Source organism: Bos mutus, chromosome 18, assembly GCF_027580195.1.
Source record: "Bos mutus isolate GX-2022 chromosome 18, NWIPB_WYAK_1.1, whole genome shotgun sequence".
Classification (NCBI taxonomy): domain Eukaryota; kingdom Metazoa; phylum Chordata; class Mammalia; order Artiodactyla; family Bovidae; genus Bos; species Bos mutus.
In genome coordinates this window covers 12,731,265-12,757,197 of record NC_091634.1, presented here as the reverse complement: position 1 = coordinate 12,757,197, position 25,933 = coordinate 12,731,265, and the positions used below count along the sequence as shown (strand labels likewise).

At 52.1% G+C, this 25,933-nt stretch overlaps 1 protein-coding gene across 8 annotated transcripts in view; it reads right to left on the bottom strand.

Annotated features, from left to right (window-relative positions):
* The window catches only part of NUMBL (NUMB like endocytic adaptor protein), a 43,329-nt gene extending 19,763 nt beyond the window's left edge, over positions 1–23,566 (bottom strand). For 2 of the 8 annotated variants that reach the window (XM_005890598.3, XM_014476654.2), the window contains exons 1-2: positions 4,397–4,630; positions 519–603 (exon numbers count right to left, since the gene is read on the bottom strand). In XM_005890598.3, coding sequence (XP_005890660.1) covers positions 519–603; positions 4,397–4,420 — 109 coding nt within the window. In that variant the 5' untranslated portion in view covers positions 4,421–4,630. Of the gene's footprint in view, positions 1–518; positions 604–4,396; positions 4,631–4,792; positions 6,297–6,751; positions 6,839–8,939; positions 9,006–11,307; positions 11,416–11,570; positions 11,713–14,309; positions 14,404–15,404; positions 15,487–15,588; positions 15,730–16,960; positions 17,047–17,188; positions 17,312–20,374; positions 20,453–22,200; positions 22,268–22,416; positions 22,537–22,672; positions 22,778–22,958; positions 23,242–23,385 lie in introns of those variants that run through there. The other 6 variants (XM_070387672.1, XM_070387674.1, XM_070387677.1 and 3 more) reach the window with 6 other exon arrangements.
* Positions 23,567–25,933: the final 2,367 nt, after the last annotated feature.

Genomic DNA, 25,933 nt, shown 5'->3' with positions numbered 1-25,933 from the left:
TTGTGTGAGAATGTGGCTACTGTCTATGACAGTGCTGACTTATTTGTGAGACTGTGTTTATCAATGTGTAGCTCTTATATAGGCACGAGCACATGGGTGCTGTCTGTGAGGCTGGATCTGCTTGTGAAAGTGTGGCTGTGGTCTGTAAAGTGTGGGTCTGTATGTGTTGTTGGAGAGATTGTACAAGAGGACATTTCTTGAGAGTCCCCAAGTCGGTAGCACTCGCCTGGGAGGGAGTCTGGATGTTGTTGAGGATTGTGTCTGCATGTTTGTGTGACCCTGTACCTGTGCGTGCACAGATGCTGGTGTGTGTCTGAATGTGTGTGTGTGTGTGTGTGTGACACAGTCTAGGTAGGTGAGTCTGTGAAAGAGGTCACTTGAGTGCGATGGAAGTCATTTGATGATGTCCACTCATAAGTGTGATTAAGCCCGTGTGACTGCAGGGACATTTCCTCTGGCCGTGCTAGGTAGACCCACCCCCTCAGTCAGCCTTCACCAGTCCCCAGCTGGCCACTCACCTGGCTCCGTCCTGGAGATTTCAGGGGGCCCCAGGGCCCCACAGGGGGCAGGGGGCAGATGCTGCTCAGGCCTCCTCAGTCCACCCTGCCCGAGGGAGGGAGGGAAAGTTGAGAAGCTGGCTTGGGATGGGGCTCAGTCCCCTACCTCACCCCTTCTTTGGATATCAGCCAACCCCCCTTCATCTCAGGATCCCTGATGAGAGTCCTGGTTACTATAGCAACTGTTACTAAGGCGATCAGCCACCTGGTTGCAAGGACCTAGGAATGAGTAGGTGTGTTTTGGGAGCATCTGTTGGGGATGTCCTGGCCTCAGAAGGCCATCAGTACCCAAGGGGCTGGTGTGGAGAGGGAGTGGCCTTGCCCTCTAGACACATGTCCAGGGCTGCACACACACATACAGTCACAGGTATACATGCAACTCTGGTCTCCAGTTGTCCCCAGCACCTGGTTATAGCTCTGCACAATTAGTTACATACAGACACAACCACAGCTACACACACGGGATCACACAGATACACATCAACAGTCACAGCCACTGTAAATATCTGGCCACATATCCATGTTCACAGACACACAGTCTCTGCTACAGACCATTTGTCCGCAGGTAAAGAATCCGCCTGCAATGCAGGAGACGCGGGTTCAATCCCTGGGTCAGGAAGATCCCCTGGAAAAGGAAATGGCAACCCACTCCAGTATTCTTGGAGAAGGAAACAGCAACCCACTCCAGTATTCTTGCCAGGAAAATCCCATGGACAGAGGAGACTGGGAGAGGGGCTACAGTCCATGGGGCCGCAAAGAGTAAGACATGACTGAGCAACAAAGCACACACACACATAGAGTGGCAGGCTGCCTAGGCAGCGCCACAAATGTTTGGTCATATCAGCAACTGATATTCGGTCACTTCTCTTTTCTCCGCCACATACAATGAGCCGGGTCCAGGCACACCCACCAGGGCAGCCTGTGAACAACCACACCCAACGAGAGTTGTTTCCTCAGGCACCCATCCAAGATACTCATGTCACAGACCCACCCATGAAGAATCACACCCTGCTGGAGGTCACCTATTAGCACTGAGGCACACTCAGTGTTCACACACAGCTCCCCTGCTGCCTGTCGACATCCGGTCAGGGACGCATGTAGCCATACTAACACACATTTGGTCACACCCAGCCGCAGACACATGTGTCTAGTCATTGACCAGCACACGGCTGTACAAGGCCACCTAACCCCAACTGTATCAGTCACACCAACACACCTTTTTGGTCACACACTGTTACACAGTCATACGTCCCAGTCAGAGACATACCTGTGGTCACAGTATCAGCCATACTTCTATGGATGGTCCTCCATATGCAACCACACACAGGGACCCTGATGGCCATGGCCCATGCGTTAGAGAGAAACAGGCACACAAACTCAAGACATGCATACAGCCATCCAGAGAAAGATCTCCCTGAGCCCCACTCAGACACAGCCAGACAATTGGTGGCTCAGAGTCACAGTCATATACATTTCAGAAATGGTCATGTATCCAAAGTCCCGCCCCAGGAGTGTCCACATTACCCAGCCATGTATCACAGTCATGGTACATCTATTGCAGTTATCCACCATCCAACTCCCAGCTGTACTATGTCACATCATCCCAGAAAAACACACAGTCTCTTTTCCTGCAAACACATAAGTCACACAGGCAAGTATAGGACCATGTATAATCACAGCCCCATGTGGACAGACACACCATATCTCACACACAGAAACATCAGCACACAATTTCCATTTCACACACCTAGATGGAATACTTACAGCTACATTTACACAGAAGACATGGTTACAGATTGAGACACGTATGCTGTCAGGAGACATTCACTCTGTCACCAAATCATGCAACTTCAACAAAGCAGCCTAGCATGCCTGCAGGGACACACACGCACCCACCCCAAACAGCCACATTGCTACACAATGTGTAGCAGACCACAATCTTACGGACCGTGACACAGACACAGGTATGCAGAGTCACCCAGGGTCACAGACATGCAGGTCACACACGAACATAGAAGTCACAGTCTCATACACACACCCCCACAAACACACGCAATCACCTGGGGCCAGCACATATAGACACACCTATAGGTTGAGTCACATGCAATTAAGTAACTCACTATTAATAGTCAGTTTCAGCCTCTTAAGTCAAATACATAACCCAAATCAACTACAAATGCACAGAATCAGTCAGTATCAACACACAGACCTAAATGTAGTCATTTATACAACCCTGATCACATGTATAGATGTGGTTATGAACAGAAACATACAAGTCAAAGTGCCAGCACACAACCTGTCACATAAGCACAATGTGACTTCATATACAAAGGCAGTCATACACCCAAAATTGCAGGCAGAGTTGTGTGTCACACACGTGTTTGTCACAAACACATGTGTGACACACATATAAAATCAGCTAGAGACACAACCACAAAGACTAGAAGTCATTAGAACAGTCGCACATGGACACAGAGTCATAGACACAACTCCACTTACAGTCACAACTCCACCCACATCTTCAGTCAGCCATACACATGCCCAACCCCAGACTCAAGGGATACACTGTCACATACCCAGTTAGAGTTACCAAGGGACATACGTAAGGGTCACAAAAGATGTAATCAAAGATACAACCAGAGTCACAACTACGCACACAAACAGAGACGGAATGACAAGTACAGGGTTCTGCACATGGAGCAAGCAGCTGTCATACATACATACATGCACAGTCACACAAGTGCTGGGGTGACACACAAATACAATCACAGGCACTATCAGACACAACCACAAGCATGAAACACACACACGCACGATTCCTCACAGTCCCCAGCAGCAGCTCACACACAGACACACACAGGCAGCCACAGTCACAGAAACACAGGGTCACACTCTTAGCCACCTCCCCATCACTGGCTTCCCCCCCTTCCCCCCAGGTACCACACACAAAGCCGCCGTCACCAGCACGGCAGTCACTGCAGACAGACAGGGCTGTACCAGGTCCCTGGGGAGCCGCCCCCTGGCCCAGCCTGAATCCTGGAGCCTGGGGGGCCAGAACTGAAGAGGGAAGCGGTGGATTGTCTGCGGGTCGAGCCCCTCCCAGACAGCTGGGCAGCCCCCGGGACAAAGAGGGTGGCCCAACAGACCTGTGCCCTGGGACCCTTGACCAAGCCTGTTTTTTTTTTGTGGGGTTTGCCTTAAATTCCCATTATTTTATTCAGACTTGAGGGGGATGGGGTCCCAGGCACAGAGACCTTGTTTTGAGAAAGGGATGTTCCTGGGACAGCGCCCAAGTGTGGGGGCGATGCTCTGCCTGGGATGCCTCTGAGGCCTGGGGACAGACTGTGCTTGGAATCCCCCCAGGCCTTGCCTTGGTGGGGAAGCTGTGCTCAGGGACCCCATTCTCAAGACCTTGTCTAGAGGGGTGTTGTGTTCAGAGACCCCCTCAGGCAGGGAGGGGTAAGGATTGTCTCTGGTGTGGAATCCCCTCCTAGAGGCTTTGGCTTCCTAAGGAGGTTGTGTCTTAGTCCCCATCCCCAAAATCTTGCCTAGGAAGTTGTACCTAGAAGCTGTCCCCCTGTCCTTGATTTTTTGGAGGGGGAGATCTCTTTCTGGGATCCCTATCTTCAGAACCTGGGCAAGAGAGGGCCTGTGCCCCAGACCTCTGTCTCCCAAGATTCGGCTTGGAGCGGAGCGTATTCCTGGACACCCCCCACCCAGGACCACCCTCTCCAGCCTTGGCACCCTCTCCATCCGGGTGCCGCGGCCGCCTCCCACCCTCCGCCACATCAGCAGCGGCGCCGCCCCCCACCCGAGCCCCCCTCTCCCGCCCTTCTCACTCTGGCCGCCGCGCTGCGGGACATCCAGGGCTCGGGCGCCCCCGCCTCCCGCGGCCCCGGCTGGGCCCGGATCCCCGAGTGCTGCTGCTGCTCTAGCGGCGGCGGCGGCAGCTCCGTCTGACGCGGGCCGGGGATGGGGGCCGGGGGTTGGTGCGGGATGCACGCTCGCTAGCCTGCTCCGCTCCCTGGAGGATTCCGTTCCAGGGGCGGAGGAGCGCCCCTCCCGCTTCGGCTCCCCGCCCCAGCCCCGCCCATTGGCCCGCCGCCTGCTGGATATGCAGAGAGGCCCCGCCCCCTAAGCAGCAGGCCCCGCCTATACGCAAATATGACCCCGCCCTCTTCGGGGTGGCCACCGCCCCGCCACGCCCATTGGCCCGTCCTGGGCAGAGCACGCACGTGAATCTCGCGGACACTGGTTCTTCTCTGTCCATCCAGGCGTGGGCTCCCTTCCCCTCCGTGACCCCTGACCTCAGATCCCCTTAAGTTCTGCGTCCGAAAAATTTGCCTCGGGAGGCGCCTCGCTGCCCCACATCCCCAAATCTTTCAGCTAACCCCACAGATCTCCCGGCCCAGCGGGGGCGGGCAGAAGCGGTGACGAGGCACTTTTTGCTGGGAAGGGGAGGGGGAGTGAACAGACCCCGACGTCCTGGTGCGCGGTCGGTTCAGCTTTGGGGGCGGGGGCACCAGGCTGGGACGGGGGAGCGGCTTCTGGCTGCCCAAGCGCCCCTGCTCCCGCCCAGTCCTGTGGGTTTGGCAAAGCAGCTGGCAGGGGCATTAAGGCCCATTAGCAAAAAAGCGAGGTTGCTGGGAGCCGAGCGGAGGGAGCCAGGAGGCTGGGAGGTGGTGTGTGAGTGTGTGTGTGTATAAAGTGTTCTGGGGGGTGGGGAGGAAGGCCTTCTCAGCTGCTGCAGCCTTCAGAGCAGGTGGTCAGCACGTGCGGGGGGGCGGGGTGGGGGGGCGGTAGGGAAAGGAGAGAAGGAGGTTCCTGGCAACAGATGGCCCAGGCAGGACTGGGCCTTTCAGACAAGAGGGTGGGAGGGGGCTGGCCATCTGCACCTGGAGGCAGCCTGCGACCTCCCCCCACCCCTGGAGCAGAGAAAAGAACTGGGGGAATGGGAGGGTCACTTTTATTAGGTCTGAAGTTTCACCCCCCCCACCATGCCCTCCCCAAACACACAGAGAGGATGCCACCAGGGAGAAGGCAGCTGGTGCAGGGGTGAGCAAGGCAAAGGTAAGAGCTCCCTCCACCAACCACCACCCCCCTCCTCTTTCACGGACCACATCTATGGGGAACCTGAGGCAGAGGTGAGGGGCTCCCCCTCTAGCTGCTTCTGCATCTCCGTGATGGCAGTGCAGAGGGGCCTAAGACTCTCTCAAATGTTTCCAGAAATAAATTAATACCAGGGTAGAATTCCTGGATGCTCCCTTTGGAGTGGGGAGGGCAGGACATGGGGGTATGAAGCTGGGAGTGTCCTAGTCCCAAGCCCACGGGGGGTCCCCAGGCCTAGAGCAGGGGGGGAAAAGAAGCCTCATAGCAGGGGATGGCCTGCTATGGGGCTGGAGTCCTGAGATGGAGTCTCTCTGATGGGTCCTCTGGTTAGGAGGCTACGGGCCGTGGCTATGCCTGGCGACTAGCCCAGTAGCTGTGGTAGGTGTCCTGGAAGAGGTCCCGGCAGGCGATCTGGGCACGGAGGCGGGCGCAGGCCAGGAAAGCCCCAGCCAGCTTTCGGTGCAGGGCGTAGGTCTCCTCGGGTGGTGGGCGAAGCCGGTGCCGCAGCAGCACAGGGATGAGGCCCTGCACGCGGCGGGCAGTGTCACCCGCCCCAAAGTCGTAGGGGCCCTGAGTGGCAAAGGGCTCCCCCAGGATCATCACAGCCTCCACGTGGGCATCCGAGAATGCCTAGGGATTGGGGAGACCAGAGGCACCCAGTGTGGACATATAGCCCTCTGCTCCCCCAGAGTCTCAAGTATAAACACAAGCCCTCAATTTCCCAGAGAACAACAGGCAGCCTCCACTCCTTCCGGAACCCCTAAGAGACAAGAAGCCCCCCTCTACTCCCCAAAGAAAGCACCCTTCCTGTCCTCTCAGGGCCTCCAGTTGACACATAGCCTTCACTCTCTAGGACAGAGATGCAGCTTCTGTTCCTCAACCCCCTGCCCCACCAAATCCACAAGCAGCCAGCCCCCCACTCCCTCTCTAGAATAGATGAGTGGTACCCCCATTTACTCCTCCTCCCCAGAGCCCCAGTACAGAGAAGCGGTCCCCCTAGAGTCCCCCACTCATCCACAGTTCCCCCCAGTAGAGAGAAGCGCTTTTACTCTCCGCAAGGAGACACCAGCTCCAACTCTCCCCACCTTGGTCTCAAAGCCTGTGAGAAATTTGAGGTCTCTCGATTTCTGCAGGACCCGGTCTTTATCTCCATTGGCTGCAGCCATCACCACCTGGAAAGGCGGATATGGGCACAGAGTCAGAGGGGTTCAAGGGTGGGTTTGGAGACGGGAGCTGGAAGCCTGGCCCTGCCCAGATCCACTTCTGTTCTCCTCTGTCTAAGCCCTCTCACCTGGAAGCCTCTCCCTCTCCACCTTACCCCTGTCTGTGCCTCTCTCAAGACTGTTTCTGAGCCTGGGGGTTGGGGTGGTCAGGCGTTCCGCCCACTTGGCTGGGAAGGCAGAGGCTGCCTGGAAGCAGGACAGAGCAAAGCAGATGCCAAGTGATGCCCACGGGTCCAAACACTCAGTTGCTAAAGGGTGTGACCATGACCCAGAACTGCCTCTGGGGTTGCCATCTCTGGGATCACTTGGTTGATGTCTGGCTTCCATACTGGACTTGGAGCCCCAAGAGGGCAGGCATCCCAGTTGGGTATAGTCCCAAGTGGCACAGGGTCTGGCACTCATTCAGGAGGCCCTTGGTGAAAACCCTTGTTTAGTAAATCAGTGTTTGGAGCTAAGCAGCTCTCCAGCCATGTAGTGGGCAGGAGTTGAGGGCGTAGGGACAGACAGACAGAATTGGGAGCCAGCCTGCTTGGGCTCCATCCCAGCTCTGCCACTCACTGGCTGACTCTGGGAAAGTCACTTTGCTTTGGGGGCCTCTGCTTTCTCATCTGTGAAGTGGGGATGCTGAAATTGTCTTCCTCATGGGGCTCTGGGAGGATGAAGGTGTATCTGTGGCATGCTTCACACGGTGTGTGTGTGCTCGGTTGTGTCCGACTGTTTGTGGCTCTATGGACTGTAGCCCTCCAGGCTCCAATGGCCATGGGATTTTCCTGGCAAGAATACTGGAGTGGGTTCCCATTTCCTCCTTCAAGGGATCTTCCTGACCCAGGGATTGAACCCACATCTACCCGTGTCTCCTGCATTGCAGGTGGATTCTTTACCACTGAGCCACCAGGGAAGTTGCCCACACGAAGGAAACACCATAAATATCATGAATTCCTATTACTACAGTAAGTGCCCTACATATGAATGAGTTCCTTTCTGAGAGCCCATTCCTAAGTTCAGTTTTGCTCCTAAGTCCAACAAAGTTAGCCTGGGTACCCCGTTAACACGATCAGTTATATACTGCTGCTTTTACGCTGGCTTCCGGACATTTGGGGCTTGAGAGAAAGATGTTGTACTACTGTACTCCGTACTGTACAGTATACAAAAGCATAGGCCCCTGTAGAGGATGCACGAGGTGACAACAGAGGTGACGGTTACGCCAGAGACGTGAACTAACTTACGTGACCGGACATGTGAACACAGGTTCGCATCTTTGAAAGTTTGCAACTAGAGGTTTGTGTGTCGGGGACTTACTGTATTAAAAGGTGCATAGGAGGGTCCCTGTTTCCCAGAAGAGGAACCAGGCTCAGAGTGGGGAATGGCCCGGCGAGGAGGGGAAGGGGGATGAACCCTTCACCACCGGGTTGCCCCTTCTTGGGAGGAAGGGGGATACAAGATTAACTCTGGCAGTTCTGGTCTGTCCTGGCTCCCCCTGCCCCAGCCTGTCTGGCCATCTGTCACGCCTGCGGTCCTCAGGGGACCCGTGTGACAGGGCTTTTTTAAACTGGAAAAGGCTGGGGAGGAGGCAGGAGGGCCATGCTAAACAGGACTGTGGGGGTGGGGAGGGGATGTCCCAACTACCCAGAGAAGCCTCAGCTTTGCACCTCCAGAGTGGCCTGCAGAGAGAACCCCAGGGAGCCTGTGTGTCTGTGTTGCGGGGTGGGGTAACCAACTCTTTCCTGTCCCCATGCAAAGGCGACCCCCCCACACCCACCAAGGCCCAGCTCCTCAAGCCAGAGCCCTAGGCCTGTCTCTGACACCTCTTCTGCCAGCTCCCCCACCCCACCCCAGCCTCCTAGGGTTTAAGAAACCACTTGTTATTCAGGAGTTTCCTAATTCTGTGTCCCTCCCCTGCTCTGAACAAGCTGCAAAGCATGGCTTCAGAGATCCAGGGCCTTATTATTTATTTCTTAATGCCAGATATTGTATTTCTCCTTCTCTGCAAGCCTTAGTATCTGGCTTGAGGCTTGGCCCTTCAGAGACCCCAGGGCTGGGGAACACTCACCTCAATGTAATGGTCTGTGAATTCGGTCCCAAATTCCCGGCTTGCCCCGAAGTCCAGCAAGGTCACCTGGGATTGAGGGATGGTGAAAGTGACGCTGGGGGTCCACCAATGCTCCCCATTGTCTGTGGGGGTGCCAGGGCCCATCCCTCTGTCCCCCCCAACACACCCCCTCCTGCCCGAGTCCCTGACCAGCTGCCTCCCGGGACTCCTGGCTTCTGGTCTCCACACTTCAATCCATCCCACCATGAAGCTGAAGGGACCTGGCTTTTATTTTGGGGGTTCTAGTTGTTTTTATAATAACATGTTTTAGGCACAGAAGAAAAAGAAACATCCAGAGAATAAGAAAATACATGGAAAAGTGAAATCAACACTCACAAATCCTACTACCAATACACTCACAAATATACTGCCAATCAAAGTGGGTCCTGATTCTACCTCCCCCAGTCCCTACCCTCTCTTTCAGGGTCACTACTTTCCTGAAATATTATTGTTTCCTGAAATTCCCATGCGTGCACTGCTACATGTTCTACATATATGTGGACCCATGAACAATACATAGTCATGTTTTGCGTATTTTAAAACTTCACATACATGGCATTTAGGATAGTTATTCTGCAAATTCTTTGTGTTCAATGTGGTTTTGCAATTCATCCCCACTGCTCTAGCTCTTTCATTCATTTTTTCTCTGCCCAGTTAAGATCCTGTTGGGTGAATATATCACATTTATCTGCTTGATGGGCACTGTGGTTATTTTGGGGTTTTGCTAGGGAATGAACACATGTGTAAGTTTCTCTGTAACAGTGGAGTTCAAACTATTGATCACAACCCACAGTAAGAAAATGCAGATTCAAAAACGAGGGGATATAAGGATACGCATGGCTGATCCATTGTGCTCCACAGCAAAACGGACACATCAGCGTAAAGCAACTATTGTTGTTTAGTCACTAAGTTGTGTCCGACTCTTGCGACCCCATGGACTGGAGCCTGCCAGGCTCTTCTGTCCATGGGATTTTTCCAGGCAAGAATACTACAGTGGGTTGCCAATTCCTCCTCCAGGGGATCTTCTGAAACCCAGGGATGGAACCCACGTCTCCTGCATTGGCAGGTGGACTCTTTACTATTGACCCACCAGGGAAGCTCTATACTCCAAAAAAAAAAAAAAAAAGTAGATTATTCTGGGCTCCAGTGCGAATGCACACATAAATATAAACATCAAACACAAGTGTCCCGAAACAATATGATCCCTCCCACTGGCAACATAGTCTATGCCTTTAAAATAAAACAGCTTCTGAGACCCAGCGAATTGATGTCAGGACTCAGATCACTGCCCTCCACCCCCACCCTGGCCCCCAAGTTGGGAAAACTGCCCTCCCTGCCGTGGGAGCCTTGGAGGGATGCAGGCGTCTGTGCACTTGGGGGAAGAAGGTGGCAAGGGACAGAGGCTGGATGCAGTGGGGCCCTGTTGCCCTCAGCACATGGCTCACTTGACCCTGAGGCTGCTGGAAGCTGTGGAAGGGACTTGTGCTTTAGAAGGACTCCTCCGGGGACGGAATGGCACAGACCACGGTGGAAAGCTACTGAGCAACCATGCATGCCGAGAGCCTTTCAGTGCAAACTGTCACTCCCAGGCCTTTGGATTACCTGTGTCTTTTACCGGGAAAGCTCTTTATTCCCTGCTCCTTAAATGGCTGTGCCTCTCCTGTCTTTCTGGTTTCAGCTTCCTTGGCCCCACTCACCCCAGGCAGGGTTAGCCACTTTCCCTGGCTTCCCACCAACCCCTGAGCTTCCCCCATCACTTGACCCCTCTGTGGCCTGTGCTTCCCTACCAAGGTACTAACTGCAGGTCACATTGTCTGGTGATGGGGCATGTGTTGGGTGAGGAACTCTGGGAAGGCAAGGGTCAGAGTTGTCTTGGCATCACTGTCAAGAGGCAGTAGTTGTTAATACTTGGGATGTTCTAAATGAATGACAGGTGAGGTAATGACTCTTCTCCATTGCCACTGCCTAGCCAGAGATTTCCCAGCATCCCTTGCACCTAGATGAGTCATGTGTCCAGTTCCTATCAATGGAATGGTGGAGAGAATGATGGGTCATTTCTGGCCAAAGCAGTTAGGCAGGAGGTTACCTTTTCAACCTCTCTTTCCCCTTGCACTGGAAGGAGAGCCTTTCAAGGCCTGGGGTGTGTGTGGGGAGGGGGGAGGTGGCACACTCACAAAAGGGAAGGAGCCTGGGTCCCTGAATCACTGCATGGAGGAGGCCGCTCCAGCCTGCTACAACAGCTATTGGAGCTATTGTGCTGAGCTACTGACATAGTGGGAAATATCTGTTACAGCACCTGACGCACCCTGACACGTCACAAGGAACCCACCTGGTGGCTGGAAGCATCATACAGGAAGTTGGCCCAGTTGGGGTCTGTCTGCATGAATCGGAACTCAAACAGCTCCCGAAGACAAAGCCTCAGGAGCTGGAAGCAGATCTGGGGTGGGGAGAAGGAGTAACAGAAATCTCAGAGTCATGTGCCCCCTGTAAAGCCCTCTGAAGCCTGGAGGGGGACCATGGGTCTGACCTGCCCCGCCCAGCCAGCCCTGCCCCAGGGCAGCACCCTTCTGACTGTCCCATGAGTCCATGTACCTGGTTCCGGATGTCCTGGCTCAAGCCCTGGCATTGGTCCAGGGGGACCCCTCCAGCCAGCTCCATGCCCAACACCCGCGTCGTGCACAGCTCCTGAATCACCGCCGGCACCCGAAAGAAGGGGTCATCTGCCAACAGCTGCCTGGGGCAGATGGGAGGGTAGGGGTGGGGACCTCACTCTTCAGGCCCCTGTGGCCCTGGCTTGAGCCCTCCCCCTCCTCTGAGAAGTCTTTCATGGGAAAGTCTGTGTCTCATCTTCTCTCCTGCCCTCTTCTTTCCTCTCTGCCCTGAGTGATGGCCAATACCTGGCTGGACTGACACCCATTCAGACACTTCCTTCATTGACTCATGCATTCATTCAACAAATATCTCTGTGCCTGCTCCTAAGTGCAGCTGGAGACCCAGGGACCACTTCCCTACTGGAAACACTTCTCTGACTTCTGGTCACCCCAGGATGAGCTCAGTGTGTTAAACTCAATGAGCATTACTTTCTCATCAACTTATTAATTCATCTATCTGAAAAATAGTCACTGATATACAAATCTCTGAGTCCACAGTGATACTCGTTGGCCACTCCTTGGAGTCATTATTCTGAACACTGACTAATAAAGGGCGCTCTTGGCGTCCATCCCTGTGTTGGATGATGCTGGGTGACAGAGCAGTAACAGGAGCCCCAGGCATACCCCGCTGCCCCGCCATCAGTCACAGAAGACCACATTCTAACAAACAGACCAACAGTAGATTGAGATAAGCATGTTACTGTGAGATATGGGAGGCAAAGAATATGAGCAAGGCCTCTGGTTGGGGACCTGTAGGAAGGCATTGGGGATGGGGGTGGGGGGACAGGGAGCTGGGGAAATGATGTGGGTTTTATCCTAAGAGCACTGGGAAATTCTGGGAGGGGGTGGTCTCCCCAGACCCCACACAGGAGTGCTCTGGCCCAGCCCACTTGACACTCTCTATCTCCAGGTCCTACTTTGCTATGCTGTGCTTAGTCACTCAGTTATGTCTGACTCTTTGTGACCCCATGGACTGTAACCCTCTAGGCTCCTCTGTCCATGGGGATTCTCCAGGCAAGTATACTGGAGTGGGTTGCCAGGCCCTCCTCCAGAGGATCTTCCCAACCCAGGAATCTAACCAGGTCTCCCGCATTGACATTCTGCTTTGGGGGATGGTATTTTTGTGCTTGTTGATTAAATCTCTGATGTTTGAACTGCTCCTCATGGGCCAGGCTTCTGCTGAGCATTTAGTCAGCACAATAACTCCCTCTTTTAAAAAAATACTTATTTGGTTGTGCTGGGTCTTAGTTCCAGCACATAGAACCTTTTAGCTGTGGCCTGTGAACTCTTAGATGTGGTCTGTGGGATCTAGTTTCCTGACCAGGGATCGAACCCCAGGCCCCCTACATTGGAAGCAGGGAGTCTTGGCCACTGGACCACCAGGGAAGTCCCAGCACAATTCCCCTTTATCCTCACTTTCTCTGAGGATGCTCTCTTGAGGTCACCATGCAGATTAAAGCTACCCAGTCCATTAAGGGCTGACCCAGGACTGAATCCTGACTGGATCCCACATCTGAGCCCAGGCCCCTAACCACTGCCTTCTATTGCCTTCATATCTACAGAGCTGGGCTCAGTAAACATGTGGGCCACGCTTCGCACTGTGGAGGGTCTCACTGAGATGTAATTAATTGCAGTTTATCACGATGCTCTAAGATACAACCACTGTTCCACGGAGCTGAAGTTCACTCCTTTTCAATGCTACGTGATACTGTGTTGATGAATATACCATAATTTATTCACCCTGCTGGATAAGTCTGATAGATTTGGGTTGTTTCCAATTTGGGGCTATGAGTGTTCGGAGTATTCTGGAAAAGTCTGATGGTGTGTACTGGCATACATGTCCCTAGAGTATTTAGCCAGGAGGGCAACTCTTGGGTTAGATATGGATCCTAAGCCTTGATGATGCCAAACCATTCTCCAAAACGCTTCTATCCATTGTTCCTCCTGCCCACAGAGTATAAGGGATGACCTGGAGCCCCCAGCTCTTTTGTTTTTAAGTTTATTTTTTGGCCACGATGTGAGGCACATGGGATCTTAGTTCCCTGACCGGGAATTGAACCTGTGCCCCTGCATTGTAAGGGCAGAATCTTAGGGACTGGATCACCAGGGAAGTCCCTGGAGCCCCCAACTCTTGATAGCTTCATCTCTGTTAGTCCAGTGGGTGTGACTGAGTGCCTGCTGACAAGTCTGTCTCCTGCATCGGACTGCAGGGGTTCAGGGTCCCATTTGACCGATGAGAAAGTAGAGACATTTAGAGAGAGGAATTTAGAATGCTCACAGAGGACACAGGGTGTGAATGAAGTAATGAGTGAAGGGCTGGATGGATGATCAAATGAATGAAGAGAGAAGCAGTCTGCCAGCCCCACCGCAGGGCTCCAGCTGCCCTCTCGGCCCGTGAAGGAATCTGGAGGGTAGAAGGCGGCCTCTAGGAGCCTGCGTGTATGTGTTAGTCACTCAGTCGTGTCCAACCCTTCCCGACCCCATGGACTGTGGCCCGCCAGGCTCTTCTGTCCTTGGGATTTCCCAGGCAAGAATACTGGAGTGGGTAGCTATTCCCTTTTCCAGGGGATCTTCCCCACACCAAGGGATTGAACCTGGGTCTCCTGCATTGCAGGCAGATTCTTTACTGCCTGAACTACCAGGAAAGCCTGCCCAGGGGCCTACAGGGGCGTCAGCTCACCTGAAGTTCTGGGCACAGGCTGCCTCACGACGATAGTCACACTCCCATGCCAGCTCCCGCTGCAAGGCCTGCAGGCTCTGCTCAGCAAACAGGCCTGGGGGTGGGAAGTAGGGGCGGGGGACGGGGAGGGTGCAGCCATGTCAGGCAGGGAAGGCCACAGACTGCCTCCTGCCCCCTGCCTGACCCCTCAGGCTCCCACTCAGGGACATCTTCTGCTGCCAGTCGTGTCTGTCACTCTGTCTCCCCAGCCCTCATCCCTTCTGCTCCATGTCTTTCACCCACACGCTCTGGGCACACACTCCCCTCAGCCCTTCACACAGCTGCAGGCTCTGTGGAAGCCTCTTGGCTGGGGTCTCTTTCTTGGGCACGCACACTGGTCCTTAGGCCCTTTTCACAGTCACATCTGCCACCTATTCTCTGTCCCTTTTTTGGCCACACTGCACACACCATGGCATGTGGGATCTTAGTTCCCTGACCAGGGATTGAACCTGTGCCCCCTGCAGTGGAAGCGCACAGTCTTAACCACTGGACGGCCAGGGAAGTCCCCCTCTGTCCCTATTTCTTGCTCCCTTATGCTGCTTCCAGTGTCTCTGAAGCTTCCTTCTGGGCCTGACTCTCATTCTCACTCTCCCCCCACCCTCTCTCTCTCTCTCTCTCACAAACACACACACACACACACACACACTCTGCTCCATCTCCCTCAGGTGCTCTCTCACATACTGTAACACACTCGTGAGGTCCCACTAACACCCCCTCCTGTTTCTGTGGCTCGTTCTCAGGCCTCCTGTCCCGCTCTGCACATCCCGTGTGTCTGTTTCTGGATTTCTGTCTGGGCTTCTGTCTCTCAGGATCTCTGTCAGCACGTCTAAGCCTGACTTTGTCACATGCCTATACCCTGGGTTCTCCCCACCTTGGTGTCCCTTCTGTTTCAAACACCCAGACTTGGGTGCTCACTCGGGCTCACACACGTGAAACACCCTGCCATGAGCTGCTGGCCACCCCCTGCTGCGTCCAGCCCCCCCCCTCCACTTTATCTCTTCAGGGTGCCACCCACCACAGTTGGGGTTGGGGTGAGGGGGGTACTGCGTGCCTCACCCTCCGGCAGGGCCACGCTCATCTTGAGCACCGCCAGCAGGTTCTGGACATCGCTCTGGATGCTCTGGGCAACGCCTGGGTACTGGGAGGGGAGGAGGGAGGGGGGATTGCAGTCCCCCTGGGGTGGCCACCCCTGGGGTGGCCAGGTGCCCCCCCTCAACTCCCACCCTGCTTCCCCTCTCACCTGGATCTTCACGGCCACCTCTGTGCCGTCCCTCAGCACGCCCTGGTGCACCTGCCCAATGGAGGCAGCTGCAAAGGGCACCTCCTCCAGAGAGGCCACCTTGGCCTGCCAGTCCCCGCCGAGCTCCTCTTCGAGAACTCTCTGGAGAGAGTGGTCATGACACTTGTCATCATCGTTTCAGGCAGCTGGGTCCACGCCCTGTGCTGAGCGCTTCACAGGTCAATAACCCCACTCGCCACATGCAAGGCCTTGGGCCAAGCTCTTGGCTGCTACCCCACTTTACAGATGGGGAAACTGAGGCTCAGAGAGAGACCTCCTGGCCCAAGGTGATGAGCCAGGCGCTGACAGACTGGAAGGCCCATACTCCTGAGGCTGTGCAGGCTGCTGTGGGGAATGCTATTAGGTATAGTTAATCTGCCTACAACGTGGGAGACCCAGGTTTGATCAGTGGGTCAGGAAGATCCCCTGGAGAAGGGAATGGCAACCCACTCCAGTATTCTTGCCTGGAGAATTCCATGGACAGAGGAACCTGGCCAGCTACAATCTATGGGGTCACACAAGTCGGATACAACTGAGCAACTAACACTTCTTCATTTCAAGATTGATAATTGTCCTCCATTATACCCATATATCCATATATTGTATTATTAACTCTACAGTTAACATGATAAAAAAGAGCTAAAATTACAGAGCTCTTCCTGTGGGCTGGGCCCTGCGCAGAGTGGCTCAGAGGCGGGCAGGGTCATATGGAGAGAGAGAGAACAACACTCAGAAGGCAGGTGGCTGGATCCTGGGCTCCACACCCTTGCCCCAGTGATTAGAACAGCTCATGTCCTGGGCAGTTACTCAGGGTCAGGCACTGTGCCAACCTATTTACAGACACGCTCTCCTTTAATTAAAAAGCGGTAATAAGAACGGCTAACATTTGCATGTCACTCGTGGTGTGTCAGGCGCCCTTTCAGGTGCTCTGCACACACTGGTTTCTGTAACCCCAAGATGTGGGTGTTGTTAGAACTACCACCAATCATAGATGAGGTCACTGAAGCAGAAAGGGCAGGCCATGTGTCTGACCGCACAGGTAGCAAGTGGCAGAGCTGGGGTTTGAACTCCCAAAGTCTGGCCTCTGACCACAGTGCTTCACAGCCTCTTTCACAGCCCAGACAGAGCCCTGAGCCTGCCAGGAACTGGACGAAGAGCCCTGTGCTTTTTTCTCACTGACTCATCACCACCATTCTCCGAGATGTGGGCTTTAGTGATTCCTGTTTAACGAACGGGAACACTGAGTCAGACAGGGAGCCGAGCCATGAAGCCAGGAGGGCCAGGCAGGTGGGGCAGGCCTCCTTCACCAGCCTTTCCCGCTCGGAGCACTCACCAGCATCTGCCAGCGTGGCATGAAGTCGGCGCTCTGGCGGACCCGCTCGAAGATGCGCTGCAGCTGGGGGCTGATGAAGCTGTTGTCTTGGGAGATAGCGAGAAGCCAGTGAGAGGGGAGGCTACGAGGGGCCCTGTGGGAGTATCTGAAGCCGGGGCTTGGTGGTAGGTGGGGTGGGGTGAGGCTGAGGTCAGGGGTCAGGAGTCAAGAGTCATCATGCTGCTGTACCCTGGATGCTGAGCATTTGGCCAACCTTGAGGGCAGCCCCCCGAACTGTACACAAGGTCTGCACGATCCTCTCAGCGTTGGCCTCTGACAGGAAAAGGCTGGAGCCTGGCTGGGAGCCTCCCTCTAGGGTGGAGAGAATCATCGTTAGTACGGCAACCACAAAAAAGATCATTATGACACCACCGCACAGACACCAGAATGGCTAAAACAAAGACGACAATACCAAGTGTTGGCAAAGATGTGGAACGCTGGAACGCCAGCGCTGCTGCTGACCGTGCCACGGCCCAGGCCCTTTGGGAAACAGTTGGGAAGTTTCCACTGAAGCATACAACTGTACCCGATTTCTCTCTGAGGTATATCCCCAAGGGAAATGCATAAATGTGTCCACCAACAGATGCCCAAGAAGGTTCACGGCAACACTGTTACAACAGTCTCAAAATGGAAACAACCCAAAGGACCATCAATAGAACCAACAAAGGGACTGTGGAAGAGCCACGGGGTGATGAGAACAGCGTTGAACAACCTATGACAGCTTACAGTAACACAGACACACCTCTTAAACAGAATGCTGAGCGGAACAAGCCAGACACATGCCATGAAACACTGTCTGATGATACGGGTGTAAGGAGCAAAAACAGACACAACTAATCTTGAGGGTCAGAAGCCAAGACAGTGGGGACCCCTGATGTGGGGAGGACATGCCAGAATGGGTACAGAAGAGCTTCTGGAGAACCAGGGCAGCAATTCTCCAACTGTGGTCTGGGGGCCCTGAGACCCTCTAGGAGAGTCTGTGAGAACAGAACTTTCATAATTATATCAATACATTATTTTCCCTTTTTTACCCTTATTAGCCTATAAATGTTCAGTGGCGTTTTCCAGAAGTTCTGTGACTTGTGATGCTGTAATTGCTCTGATGACAGATGGAGTGAGTGTGTATATTCTTGTTTACAACATTTTTCAGTTTTTAAATTTCAATTTTTTTTTTTTTGGCAAAACTGCACCAAAAAAAAAATGGGATCTTAGTTCACCAACCAGGAATTGAACCCAGGCCATCGGTGGTGAAAGCAGAGAGTCTCAACCACTGGACTACCAGGGAATCGTCCCAAATTTTTCAGTTTTAATCTCCAATACAGCACATATAGTAAATATAAACAAGTTCTTGGGGTTCTCATTCTGTTTTTTAATGGTTTTATTGAGATGTAATTCACACATGATATAATATACCCATTTAAAGCACGCAGTTCAGGGACTTCTAGCATTTTCAGTTGTGCAACTATCGCCACGATCAATTACAGAACATTTTCCTCACCCCCAAAAGGGCACCCATACCTATTAGCAGTTGTTTAGCCACTAAGTTGTGTCTGACTCTTTTATGATCCCATGGACTGTAGCCTGCCAGGCTCCTCTGTCCATGGGATTTTCCAGGCAAGAATACTGGAGTGGGGTGCCATTTCCTTCTCCAGGGTGTCTTCCCAGGGATCGAACCCGTGGCTCTTGCATTGGCAGGTGGATTCTTTACCACTGGGCCACCAGGGAAGCCTGTGAGCAGTTACCCCCTCCCATTTCCCTCACCCACCTGCCCTTGAGCCCCTGGAAACCACTAATCTACTTTCTATCTCTGTAGATTTCCCTCCTCTGGACATTTTAGATAAATGGAATCATAAAATATATGGCCTTTTGTGTCTGGCTTCTTTCACTCAGGATAGTATTTCAAGATTCAACCACACAATAGCATGGATCAGTCCTTCATTCCTTTTCATGGCTGAATAAAATCCCATTGTATAGATATAACACATTTGGTCTATCCATTCCTCAGTTTTAAAGATATAAATGGATCTTAAGATTAAAAAGTTTGAGAACTGCTTGTTTTAGGGTTTTTTGATATGGGTACACAGATGCGTCCACTTTGTGAAAACGACCCATGCTGTACAATTAGATGTGTGTGGTTCTATATGCAAATTCTATATTCAATAAAGTGTTTATTAAGATTTTATTTATTTCATAACAGTTATTGAGCTCTTTATTGAGGGCTCACCTTGTGCTAGGCAGAATTTTAAGTGTTTCTATGGATTCTTTGGCTGAATCTCTACAATCACCCCAGGAAGTAAGAAAAACCAATGCCTTAAATTTCAAGGTGAGGAAGCCAGAGATTCAGAAAGGTGCCTTGCCTGGCTCTAGGTCACACAGCACAGAAGTGGCAAAAAAGGTTGTAAATTCAGTCTGGCCTTACCTTAAAGCCAGACCGTTCCTCCACCTACTGCCAACTTTTTGCTTTGAAAAAGATCCAAACAGACAGAAAGGATGCATTCATCCTGTGAATACCTACACACCTGATTCAAAGTTTTGACATGCTCCTTCACCCACTTTAACTGTACCCAGACACTGACCATTATTTTTGCTGACTGATCTGCAGCACTCAACCTGTGCTAAGAAGAAGAATGATCCCCTACACAATCACAATGCCAAAATCACATCCAAGAAAATTAACACTGGGACTGCCCTGATGGTCCAGTGGCTAAGACTCCATGCTTCCAATGCAGGGGACGTGGGTTCGATCCCTGGTCAGGGAAGTTCCACATGCCACGTGGCCAAAAAATACAAAATTAAAATAATAGCAGAGTTAATAAATTTGACATTAAAAAAAAAGAAAATTAACACTAATTCTCAACTATCTACCATCCAGTCATATTCTGACTTTCCCGTTTGTCCCCCAAAGTCTTTTATAGTCATTTTTTTTCAAACATTCAATCATGGCTCACACATTCCCTTTGTCGATTATTATCTCTCTAGTCTCTTTTTCATTTAGAATATCCACCCCTGTTTTTGTTTCAAGACACTGACATGCTGGGGAATCGTACCCACAAATGCTGATCTCTACACTGCCCGTCCATCTCTATTGGCCACAGACCCTCAGCAGCTCTCCTATTTTTGTACTTCCTCTGCTGCTTACAGTTAGGAACTGCACTGTGGATGGCTTACATTTTTTCCCCCATGACCTGCTTCTACCCATCACCACCCTGACAGCAGCTTCACCTGCTCTGAGCACTCCACCATGACCCAAAGAGGTGGATATGTCATTGTTGGCTCCATTCTCTGTATGAGGAAACGGGCTCAGAGAGGTGAAACCACTTGTCCCAGGACACACAGCAAGGCCAGGGTGTGGACCCAGGCACGTGGCTCACTTACCTGACTGTACACCTCCTCCGGGCAGGGACTTCTTGGCCACCTCAGCCAGTGCTCCCAGCCCCAAGCTCACAGCCAGTCCTGGGGAAGGGAGAGGGGGACCTGAGTGCTCACTTGCCCTGGGGTGATCTCCTTCCCCATCCCCTCATCACCTCCCTGACCCTCTTTCCTGTCTCCCTCTATGTACCCCTGTCTCCCATCTCTTTGTAGTCAACTCTCTGCATCCCTCTGTCTCTACATCAGTCTCTTACTCACTGTCTCCCTGCTTGAGGTTCCCATGGAGGTGAAGCTACCTCTGTTTCCAACCCTCTCTCCTTGTCTCTGTCTCCCAGGTCAGTGTTTTTCACCCCCGGCTGCACCCAGAATCACGTGAGGAGCTTTTATAAATACGATGCCCAGGCCCCACCACTGAGGTTCTGGTTATACTGGCCTGAGACGAGCCCTCGGCATGTGGGATCTTAGTTTCCCGACCAGGGGTCGAACGCAAGTCCCCTGTGTTGGATTCTTAACCACTGGACCACCAGGGAAGTCACTAGCCCTATTTTTTTTTTAGATTTTTTGATGTGGACCAGTTTTAAAGTCTTGAATTTGTTACAATATTGCTCCTGTTTTATGTTTCAGGATTTTTTGCCACAAGGCATGTGCGATCTTAGCTCACCGACCAGGGACTGAACCCAAACTTTCTGCATTGGAAGGCAAGGTGCTAACCACTGGATCGCTAGGGAAGTCCCTCAGAATTCTTTTTCTTTTAGGCATCCATCCCAGATGACTCCAGTGTACAGCCAAGAGTAAGAAGGCCTGGAAACGATCCCCTTCTCCCCGCAGGTCGCTCTGTCTTCCTATGATTCCTGTTTCTCTTCTTCATGCGCACCTGTCCTTTTCTAAGTCAGCTTTTTCTCCATCTTTGCCCTTCCCTCCACCCAGTATGTCTGTCTAGGCCTCCTCTCAGTTCCTCCTTTTGATGTTATCTCTCCAGCTCTGATTTCCTCTGCCTTCTCTGTCTCCTCGTCCTTAAAGACATCTTAAGTCACTCTGCCTCTTGTATTCTCATCATTTCCATAAATAATCATAGTTTGAATTTTCTGAGCACTTTCCCATTGCCAAAAACCATTCCCAGTGCCTTTTATGTACTGACTCATTTGGTCCTCACACCCTCATGAGAGAAATTTTATAGAAACACTTCCATTCTACAGAAAAGGAAATCGAGGCTCAGAGAAGTAACTTATCCAGACTCACAAAGTGAGGATGCATAAGAATCACCCCCTTGAACCCCGGGCAGCCTGGTGCCAAAGCTCTAAGCAGTGCATTTGACTACTTTACACTGTGAATCAGTATCTTTAAAACTTGAACCATGATTCACAGTCAAGAAGACATTTGCATTATAACCGATAGAGACCAGTGATACATAATGTTTCATGAAACGAGACTTCTCCCTGACTCTACATCTGCACTCATATTTTCCATTCTTCTTTTAAATGCTGGTTGCAACCTACTAAATTATTTCATGCAGGTTGTGACCTGAAGTCTGAATAATCCTGGTGCAGGACCCAGGGTTTAGTCCTGTTTACCTCCCTTAGCCTCCACTTCCTCTATAGAATGGAAACAAACACTCACTGATTCACTGCAGAGATCACGTGTAAGGGGCCCTGCACATTCCAGGTTCTCAATAAACATAACATTCTTCTCTATTTCTCTTGGTTTTACAGACCTTTGCCTTCATTCTCTTTCCATCTCTCCCTCCTCTCTCTCTGATTCACTCTCTCCCTTGCTTCATTCTGTAAATGTCACCTCTTCTGATCTAGGTCACAGTCTCCCATAGTCACACCTACCCCCAAAGTTGGCCAAGCGGCTGATGCGGGAGGCGGGTACCTTGCGTTCTCGAGAACGGTCACTCAGCTGGGAAGTGGGAAGTGGGGAGAAGGTCTGAGCGGGAAAAGATGGACAGAGCACCCAGGCAGTCCGACCAACCTGCCACCACACCCTTCCCCAAGCTCCGGAGGGCAGCTGCCTTCATGGGGGTGTTGCTGAGTGGTATGCAATGATACCTGAGGCCGGGGCGTCTTCCTGATCCGGGCCTCCCGGGCCTTGCGAATGTCCTCCTCACCCAGGCCTCTGCCAGGCCCATCGTGATGAAGTTTTTGGGCCCAAAAATCCCCACATGGCCCCTGCAAGAGATGTGAACACTGGTAAGGAGTGGAGGATATGGTATCTGCCTGGCTCTTTTAGACCCCTCCCTGTTCTTTGGCCCCCTGAAGTCTCCTTCAGCCTCTTCCCCTTGGAAACCCCTCCCCAGCCTCTTACCCAGCAGCGGGGCCCCGGCCCCAGGGCCCCACAAGGCAGACCAATAGTCCGGCCCAGCTGTCCACAGGTCGCACGCAGTAGGCCCCCCACCTCCTGCCACATTGTCTGGGGGAGAAGAGGAGGGTATGGGTAGGAGTTGTGGGACTGATCTCTTCTTTGCCTCACGTTCCTCCCTGTCTACCCTAAGGCTCCCACCCGCCAAAGACTTCCTTCCCTGTTAATAGGCCCCCCAGTTTCTCCTGGTTCCCTCTCTCATTGCTAAGAACCCATGGCTCTTCCCGCGCACCTCTCCAAACCACTTTCCCCAGTCCCATCTCCGCCGTTGCTAGGGTCCTCCCCGTTGCTAGACACCCACAGATCCTCCAGGGCTACCTCTCCACTGCTCTGAGTACCCCCCTCGTAGCTAGGCACCGCCTTCCTCTCTGTTGCTAGGCACCCACAATTCCTTCAGTCTTCCCCCCATCCCGTTACTGGGCACCTCCCCTGGTTGCTAAGCACCCACTCCCTGGCTCGGGGTCAGCTACGCGCCGGGGGCCTCTTGCGCTTCCGGGAGTCTCCTCACGCCCGCCCCGTCCGGTCAGCTAGCCAATGACAGAGGAGCAGGTCACTGACTGGCACAAAATACGCCCCGCTGTGCGTGACGGGGCGGGGCCTAAGGGTGGTTAGGGGCACTACCGGAGCGCACACGTGCCATTTTATGCCCTTCCACTCACCTCGGAGAAACTTGTACGCAGCAGACCTTTCAGTTTCCTACACGTCTTTTTTTTGCAAACTTTCCTCTCCTGTAGAAACTCACTGCTCCGTTGCGTGAACATTTTGTCAACCTCTTATTTGTACTCCTAGTAGGTTCATCGCATCTCTCCTTTGAACACATATGTCCCCAGCAAACATTTCCCTTGCACATGGAGCCCCTCCACTTTGCAAGTTCACCCTCTGTTTCAAATAGCCATATCCTGCTACCCGCTCCCCCCGCCCCATGTGAAAACTCCCTCACAACCAGCCCTTTGCACACTGGGCCCCCGTTGCCCATACACCCTGGTCTCTCGGCTCCCCACCCACCTGCAGGATGGTGTGAGTGGGAGTCCTTTGTTTCCTGTAGGCCTGACATTTCCCAGAACACACTCAGCCAAGATTCCCTGTGCTGACTCAGGAGCCCTGGCATCCCAGAAAACCAGCTCCCAGCCCATCTGGGTGTGTGTGTTGTTGATGGGGGAAGGAGGACAGGCTTAAAGCATGCTCCCCCCACAATAGGCTGACTCACCCCTCTTCTCACAGTCTGGAATAGAAGCAGCTGGCTGGGGCATCTCTCCTACCACTTGAAGAAGGGATATGACACTGCACAGAACAGCCTCCCCCTCAACCCTGTCTATCCCACTTGGTCAGGAATCAGACCTCCCTATCTCTGTCCCTGTACTATTCAACCTCAGAAGAGCCTTACACTTTTCTGAATTTCAGCTTCCCAGCCTGTATGATGCACTAGGGGGACCCTACTATGACTTCTCATTGGTCTGTAAAGAGATGACTCATTTTAGAGCCCTGGGTCTGTGCCTAACACCCCTTTCCAGGTGACTCAGTTTCAAGACAGAAACCACCCCCTGTACTGTACCAGACACAAGGGTCTGACTCAGGAGCTAGGTGGCAGCTCACTCCAAGGGGCAAAATACATAAAAAGAACCTGTGACAATAACTCATCCTACAAAGCTGTGACTGATGGTACCAAGCTGGGTACTACATACCTCACGTACATGACATCATATCAGCTAGCCTGGTGACTACAAGCAAAGGCTACAGTCTGGCAGAGCTCTGAACCTCTGTGTCCCCATTTGTAAAGTGGGCTCATGGCATTCCCTCTTACTCAGGGTTAGTGAGAGAGAAATGCAGTGAAATCGTGTCTGTAAAGAGCTTGGCACAGAGCCAGTACAGAACAAGAGCTCTATACATGAGAGAAATTTCTTATAGAAAAACCATTCTTTTCAAAATTTCTGTGAAGTGCTTACCATATGCTTTTCTAGGCTCTGGGGACATAGCAAGAAACAATACAGACAAAAATCTTTGCCGTCTTGGTACTGGCTTCTGGTGAGGGGGACACAATAAATAAGTATATGTAATAAATAAATAGATGAGTATATGTGATTAGGTGACACTTGTTAAAGAGAAAAATAAACCTGGGAAGGGCAGGGAGAGGAGGGAAGACTGTGCGTTTAAATAGGGTGGTTCAGGGAACTTCTCTGACGGTCCAATGGTTAAGACTCCTCACTTCCACTGCAGGGGGCGCTCGTTTTTTGATCCCTGGTTGCGATCTAAGATCCCACATGCCACTTTGTGTGGACCAAAAATAAATAAATAGGACAGTCAGGAAAGGCCTCATTGAGCAGACTTCGTTTGAGTAAAGATCTGAAGGAGGTGAGAGAAGGAACTATTGAAATAGCTGAGGGAAGAATGTTTCAGGCAGAGGGAACAACCAGTTCAAAGTCCCTGCCATGGAAGGAAAATAGGAAAGAGGTTAATGGCAGAGTGAATGAGGCAAAAAGGATAAGATGAGGTCTGGAGGTAAACAGAGCCAGCTCAGGTGTGCTACAAGGAATCACTCATGAGTCACTCAAGAGTTGGACACGACTGAGTGACTGAACTGAAGGTTCAAATCTATACAATTTGTATGTATGATCCTTTTGAAATTTATTTTACCTCTTTGGCTGCACAGGATCTTAGCTGCAGCACACAGGATCTTCCAACTTCTTTGCATCACGTGAACTCATTAGTTGTGGCATGTGGGATCTAGTTCCCTGACCAGGGATCAAGCCTGAGTCCCCTAAATTGGGAAGGCAGAGTCTTGGCCACTGGACCACCAGCGAATTCTCAGATGTATGAGAATTCCCTGGTGGTCCAGTGCTTTGCCTTTCTGTGCCTCTGTTTCCTTGATGGTGCAACGGGGATGACGATGATCCCACCTTTTAAGATTTGGGGATATATATATATATCATTATATATAATGATAAGTGCAGCTCCTGGGACAAAACAAGTACACAAATGTGTTATTTTAAGAAAATAAAAAAATCCCCATAACAACCCTTTTTACAGATGGGGAAACTGAGGCTCAGAAGAGACAAGTCTGTTGGGAGAGTTCATCCTGGAAGTTAGTGTTGGAACCAGAATTTGGCCTTCAATTTCTTTCACTGCTCTGGGCCACAATTTCCCAGTTGGTAAAAGTAATTGGCTCCTGTGACACCGAACACACCTTTTTCCAAACAATAAAGTAACGTA